This window comes from Fukomys damarensis, unplaced genomic scaffold (genome assembly GCF_012274545.1).
Source record: "Fukomys damarensis isolate Sample0158 unplaced genomic scaffold, DMR_v1.0_HiC HiC_scaffold_28, whole genome shotgun sequence".
Classification (NCBI taxonomy): domain Eukaryota; kingdom Metazoa; phylum Chordata; class Mammalia; order Rodentia; family Bathyergidae; genus Fukomys; species Fukomys damarensis.
The window spans coordinates 41,657,450-41,663,730 of NW_022900940.1; the positions used below are offsets into that span (position 1 = coordinate 41,657,450).

Below are 6,281 nucleotides of genomic sequence, written 5' to 3' on the forward strand. Positions count from 1 at the left end.
AGAGGAGAAGAGAAGGGGGAGGGGGGAGGAGGGGGAGGAAGAGGTAGAGGAGGAGGACGTGGTGGTCCCTGGGAACACCAGACCCACAGCAGCCCCAGGAGACGGGCAGCAAGAGCCTCCCAGAGAAGCACCTCTCACCTGACCACGGTTGTAGATGTGGTACCTCACCAGCTCCTGCAGTTTGGAGAGACCCTGGCAGGAGAAAAAGTGTTTGGCTCCTTGTGGCCCCACTGGGGATAGAGCCCTGCTACCCCCAGACCTGCAGGTCCTTCTCCCTGCTGAGCTTACTGCTGTGAAGAGATAGATCAGACGGCCGTCACGCAAGCTGTCCACAGCCTTGTTGCTTGGGACAAAGACCGTGAAGGGCCCAGGTCCGTCCAGGATGGAGGGCAGCCCACAGTTCTGCAGCAGTGAGAAGGACGCTCAGGGTCTCCACGGCCAGCCTCTGCCTCGGGGCCCACAGGGAACTCCCACCAAGTGGGAAACAGGGACAGTGGGTCCGTGCTGCCACAGAGCCTGGGACTGGGATGAGCAGGCTCTCGGAGTGAGGAAGGCAGAGGCCAGGCTATTCCAGAACCCCAGAGCACCGTGAGGTAGCCCAGGGCAATGAGGACCCTGGTCCAGAAGCCCAGGAGGGCTGGACCACCCCCAGCTCACCTCCAGAATGGTTTCAAATCGGCTGAAGACCTCATTAGCGGCAAGGATCTGGCTAACGGTTTGCTGTTGGAAGGGACACATGTGAGAGCTCCAGAAACAGGGTGAAGCTGCTTCAGACTGAAGGGAAAGGAACCTGGCTCCCTCCTGCCTGACAAGCACTGCTCCCCTTCTCCCTGAATCCTGTCAGTCTCAGTGGTCAGCCAGCAGCACCGGGGTGGGAGGGGTGCTTGCTCACCTTGGGGCTCCCAGGGGTCGTGGGCAGGGGCTGCCAGTGCAGGGGAGTGACCACATGGAAGACACCGTTGGAGGCCACGTTGTTGGCCTTTTGCACGGTGAATGTCTGGTGGGGTTGGTCGCTGTACTTGTAGGTGTATCTCTGCTGGGACACGAGCCGTCTCTCACACGCCATCTCCTCCCACCTCCCACTGGCCAGCTGACCTCCACCTGGGACCCCCACGGCCCAGGCTGCAGTCTCCGCCTTACCAAGCTGTTGAAGAGGACAGTTATCTCCTGGCCAGCCAGCGTCCACCACGTGTGCGCACTCGGGAACAGCCCGTCCTCCAGGATGTGCTGGCCCGCGATCACGTGCTGTCGGCAGAGCTGCTGGGCAAGCAGCACCTGCACACCGCAGGGTGGGGGCCGCATGAGCCACAGCCGGGCCGCCCTGCACAAAGGGGGCGAGCGCCTCCCAGGCTCCGCTCCCTGAGTCAGGACAAGAGAGCTCAGGCTCTGAGGGATGGGGCTGCATCCAAGGGGGGAGGCAAGGGGCTCACGTTCATGTTCCCGGAGACGGAGGAGACGGAGGTGGCAATGGGCACCAGCACAGTGAACGGGCCTGATGTGGTGAGGATCTCCTGGCAGCCCTGCTCTGGGTGGCCGGGAGGGCGCATCAGAATAGATTCAGGCAGCCCCTGGGGAGATCTCAGGCGGCCATCCTAGGCTGGGAGCTGGGGGTGCTGGGTCTAGGTAGGGTGAACCGGCAGCGGGCCAGGGGCCGTGTCCCGCTTCCTCACACCCAGCTACAGCCGTGTCTTTGCTTCCCAGCTCTCAGGCAGAGACTGGAGTCTTTGCAGACTGCGGCCCACCCTCTCCAGCACGGGGACACGGCAGGCCTGGGGACACTCACCCAGCATGGTGAAGGTGGCTCTCAGCCGCTGGAACAGCGTACCCATTTCGCTGGCCTTCTGCACCTCGTGGAGCAGGTGCCCGTAGCAGGCACGACCATCCCCCACCTCGCCCTCCTTGCACAGACATCTGGGGCGCAGGGAGGACCGGTCAGGGCCGGGATGGGGGCCAGTCCCCTCTCCTGGCCCTCATCCACCACCCCTGCAAGGCCCCCGGACCTGAGTGTGCACACTGCCCAGCCCACCCTCTCTGCTCCACTCTCGCACTCCCCCTGAACCCCTGTGCCCACCTGGTCCTCCCTTCAGGGGTCACTTGGCAGGTGGCTGACTTTTCACAGGTGTGGGGGAAGCAGTAGCCAAAGCAGCCCGCAGAGGCATTGTGGTTGATGCTCACCAGGCCTGGTTGGCACGAGCAAGTGGCCTGGCCAGATTGCATCCAGCTGTGAGAATCTGGGGGAACTACTGGCATAGGCCTCCCACCCCATAACCCCCCTCCAGAAATGGCACTGTCACCCTCTCCCCACCTTACAAATAGGGTGGCTATTGTTCTCACAGGGGCTGTGACTAGCCCCTCCCACGCCAGAGCAGGTAGAAGGATGGTGTGGCAGGCCCACCTGGGCCCTGGCTCTCACCTTGCCTGGCTTCTGGTACAGGCACACGGTAGAGTTGCTGGGGCAGCCACCAAAGTTGGTAGCGCACGGGTCCCGGGGCAGACACACCTTCCCGTCACCGTGGTAGTTCTCAGGGCAGCGACACTGAGCCTGTCCCTTGGGACTCACCGAGCAACGGGCCATCGGGGAACAGGGTGATGACTGGCAGGGGTCACGAGCTGCCAGGGCCGAGCCAGCCCACGTGAGTTAGGCACCCAGAAGCTCCATCTCCACAGCTCCCACCACATGGCCTGAAGCCAGGCTGTGTGGGGTACCTAGGCCTTGAAGCCTGGACCCCTGCTCCTCTGTAATCAGCCACAGTGCAGCTGCTGAGGTAAAAGGATGCCCGACGAGTCCCACCCCTGTGAGTCACAGGCTCACCTAGGCATGTGCCCCCCTGCTGGGTGTAGCCAGGCAGGCACTTGCAGGTGGGAGCCTCTTCAGAGCACTGGGAGTTCGGGGGGCAGTTCAGGCTCCGGCAGACAGGCAGCTCTGAGAAGGGAGGAGGGAGCACTGCAAGGGCCCGAGAACCACCATCCTCTGCCCAACCTGCCATGGGATTCTGGGCAGGGCCTTGCCCTCTCTGAGTCTCCAGACAGTGGCCATCCCAGAAGGCAGCCCTGTTCCCTGTGAGGCCGGGGGCACAGCTCCTGTGGAAACTCAGCTCTGCCTTTATCTAGGTGGCCTCCCTGCCCTGGCCAGAGAACCCACTGTCCCAGGCTGCCCCAGAAGCATGCCCACCTCGGTCACAGTGGAGGCCAGAGTACCCAGCAAAGCACAGGCAGCTTCCATTCCCCTGTGGCCCATTGCTGCACACGCCGTGTACACAGCTGCACTCTGGGAAGGACACACCGGATAGGAGAGACTGCAGCTGCACCAAGCCACATGCAGGGATGCCAGGCTCCTGCCCTCTGCATGTTTAGAACTCAGCTGTACTGGTGTAACCCAGGAGTTCAGAGCTGGGGTGCAGCACCTCGGGTAGGGTCCTGAGAAGCCACCTGGCCCTGCCTGGGGCTCAGGGAGAGAGGCTCCTTTTAAGGCTAGGGAGGGGCAAGGAGGGCGAGGAAGGCGTGCTTACCCGGAGAGGGAGTGCAGGGCTGAAAGATGGGAGAGGGTGGAGGGAGGGGGGTACTGGTCGTGGGGACCCAGCAAGCCCTACCTGACTGGCAGTCAGCCCCAAACCGGTGGGGGTCTCGGCACTCCTGGCAGGCTGAGCCACTGAAGTTTTCCTGGGGAAGCCACCGAGTCAGCACGGCCTCTCCAAGTGCCCTGGCCCCACCCCTGCTCAGGCCTTACCTGGCACACACAGGTCCCATTCCCAGCCATGCCATCCAGGCAGGTCCCGTGGCCACTGCATGGGGTCTTAGCACCCCCGGGGCACTCTGTGGATCCCAAGAATTCAGCTCTGGTCCTCCAACTCTCCACGTGCCCCTTTCCCGGTCCCTCCCCAGGGCGGCCAAGGCTGGGAGGCTGAGTCAGGGAGGCTTTCAGAGGTGGTCTTTAAATAAGTAAGTTGGGGGACATCGGCAGCTCCCACAGGTGGGGAGCCCAGGGCAAGGTTTAGGGATGGTGTGGGTGGACAAGGCAGATCTCTCGTACCATAGCACTGCGAGCCCCAGTAGCCAGGGCAGCAGGCCTTCTGTACCACATCTTTCCAGCACTCTGTACTGCAGCCACTCATGGACACCAGTGAGTCCCCCAGCTGCACCTCGTAGCTGGGGACACAGGGGACAGAGAGGGGAGGGCTCCCACCTGTGAGCCGCCCCTCCCCCTCCCCACCTGGGCTCCTGGCTCCCGCGCCACCTCTTCTTTCTCCCTGGCCCAGAGCTGAGCACAGGGCCTGGTACACAGTGGGTGCCCAATAAATGTCATCTGCCCCTCTACCTCCCTGGAGGGTACAAAGATGCTGGGTGCCTTTCCCTCACTCCGAGGGCCTGTCCCCTGCCACCCTACAAGACGATTCTGGAAGCTGGCCGGGAGGGGAACAGGTCCATACCGGCAGTTCTGCGTTATCTTGTCTGGGAAACGGTGAAGCAGCCAACCAGGAGGACACATCTGCCTCTTGATGGCGCACGAGGTGCAGGGTACATGAGTGATGAACTTGGTCTTCACGTCACAGCGCTTGGACTGTACCTGGACCACAGGTGGAAGGCAGAGTGAGGGACTCTGCCCTGAGGCAGGCCTTGCGCCCTTCCAGGACTCAGTTTCCCATCTGCTTAGAGCGATGTAAAGAAGTTGGCGAAGGCCCTGAGAAACCTGTCAGGAGTTGTTAATGCCCAGCATGGCCTTGTATCCAAGCCAGAAGCCTCAGTCAGTACCTTCTGACCGAGGAAAACCATTCCCACGTTGTTATACCTCAGCCCATTTCAGGTGAGGAAACTGAAGCCCAGGCTGGTGGCCCTGGCCCAGTCACTCGGGAACAAGGTGGGAACCAGGGATGGGAACGTAGACTCCCAGCCTAGTGCTCATCTTTGCCTTTCATTTAAAAAAAAAAAAAATGCAGCATGGCTGACCCTGCTTGGAAGAATACAGGGACTCCACCCTGAATCAACGGGCACCAGACCTGGAAGGGGGCCCAAGACTGCAGCTGCACCCTCTCCCCTGCCTGGGTCAGATGCCAAGAGTGGCAGATGTAAGAGGCGGTACTCGTATGTGGGCAGCAGCAGGCAAGAGGTCCGACCCACACCTGTTTGGGCCAGTGGCAAGTTCTCCAAGCCTGGACACAGGCAGGGACCCAGGGCCCGCAGGATGGCAGCAACGCCAGCCGCAGAGGGACCCGGGAGCACTGTACAGCAGATTCCCAGAGCCTAACCCAACCCTAACCCTAACCCTAACGGAATGAACAGCTGGAGGACCTGAAGGCTGCACGATCAGCCAGGGGCAGCAGCAGCACAGGGCAAAGGCAGGGAGGGGCACAGGGAGGAGAGGGGCCGGGGCCAGGCTGACGAGCGAGCGGCCTCACAAACCCGGGCGAGGCCGGGCTAGGGACGGCCTGGAACTTTACTCTTAAAGCGCGAGCCAGCGGAGCAGGGTGGAAGGGAGGCACCCTGAGCCCCTGAAGGTGCCTAGGCTGAGGTGGGAACAGTGGGATGAGTTTGGGGTGGAAAATGCGAAAAGGTCGCGCCTGTCCCCGTAGGCCCATTAACGGGCCTGCCACAGCTTCTAGAAGTCCCCATTAGGGCTCTTTTTTATGGGGACAAAGTATCAACAAGTTACAGGGCAGTTCTGCCCCGGAGGGGAGAACCTAAACTCACAGCTGGGAGAAAAAGGGTGGTGAGCAGGGTAGTGGAGGGCTCCGAGCTCGGCTTAGAGAAGCGGAGACGTTCCCGTCTCGAAAAATGCTGAGCACACTTTGGTCCAAAAGGAGCAAGCCCGGAATAACTTTCTTGGAACAAATTACAGATGTGTGGCTTCTCGAAGCAAGACAAAAGGAGAAACAGTCTGTGAGCATGCGGGTCCCAGGGCCTCTCGGTTGCTGTGATTTGGCTTTTTCCGCTCATGCCTCTGCGGTCTACAAAGAGGGAAGTTGCCAAGGGCGGCCTCAGTGGCTGGCTGCGGGGCTGCATTATTGTGGTCTGTGGGGCTGAAGTATTATGGTCTCATACCCTACCCCGAGGTTCATCTTTGTTGAGCCAGGGAGCCACTAGGAAATTGAGTAACTCAGGGCCTAGCAGCTGCTGGCTCAGGGTAAAGTCCTGAGGCCAGCACTCAAGAGGAATGCTCGTCGGGCCTGGTAAGGCCTGGCTCGGGTGCCTAGGAGAGCGCTGCTCCCTCTCAGGGCCAGCCAGGGTCCAGGAGGAAGCTGGGGTCCAGGAGGAAACTGGAGCTTTTTTTTTTTTTTTTTTTTTTT

The 6,281-nt window shown here is 61.2% G+C and overlaps 1 protein-coding gene across 5 annotated transcripts in view; it reads right to left on the reverse strand.

The window, feature by feature from the left end:
- Positions 1 to 6,281, reverse strand: part of Stab1 (stabilin 1) — a 26,221-nt gene that overhangs the window by 16,868 nt on the left and 3,072 nt on the right. For 3 of the 5 annotated variants that reach the window (XM_010643095.3, XM_033756897.1, XM_033756899.1), the window contains exons 2-16: positions 4,428 to 4,564; positions 4,031 to 4,146; positions 3,728 to 3,813; positions 3,591 to 3,660; positions 3,173 to 3,268; positions 2,813 to 2,923; positions 2,414 to 2,610; positions 2,072 to 2,202; positions 1,784 to 1,911; positions 1,431 to 1,525; positions 1,141 to 1,275; positions 893 to 1,036; positions 658 to 720; positions 289 to 402; positions 139 to 192 (exon numbers count right to left, since the gene is read on the reverse strand). In XM_010643095.3, the coding sequence (XP_010641397.1) occupies positions 139 to 192; positions 289 to 402; positions 658 to 720; positions 893 to 1,036; positions 1,141 to 1,275; positions 1,431 to 1,525; positions 1,784 to 1,911; positions 2,072 to 2,202; positions 2,414 to 2,610; positions 2,813 to 2,923; positions 3,173 to 3,268; positions 3,591 to 3,660; positions 3,728 to 3,813; positions 4,031 to 4,146; positions 4,428 to 4,564 (1,677 nt within the window). The remainder of the gene's footprint in view (positions 1 to 138; positions 193 to 288; positions 403 to 657; positions 721 to 892; positions 1,037 to 1,140; positions 1,276 to 1,430; positions 1,526 to 1,783; positions 1,912 to 2,071; positions 2,203 to 2,413; positions 2,611 to 2,812; positions 2,924 to 3,172; positions 3,269 to 3,590; positions 3,661 to 3,727; positions 3,814 to 4,030; positions 4,147 to 4,427; positions 4,565 to 6,281) is intronic. The other 2 variants (XM_010643096.3, XM_033756898.1) reach the window with 1 other exon arrangement.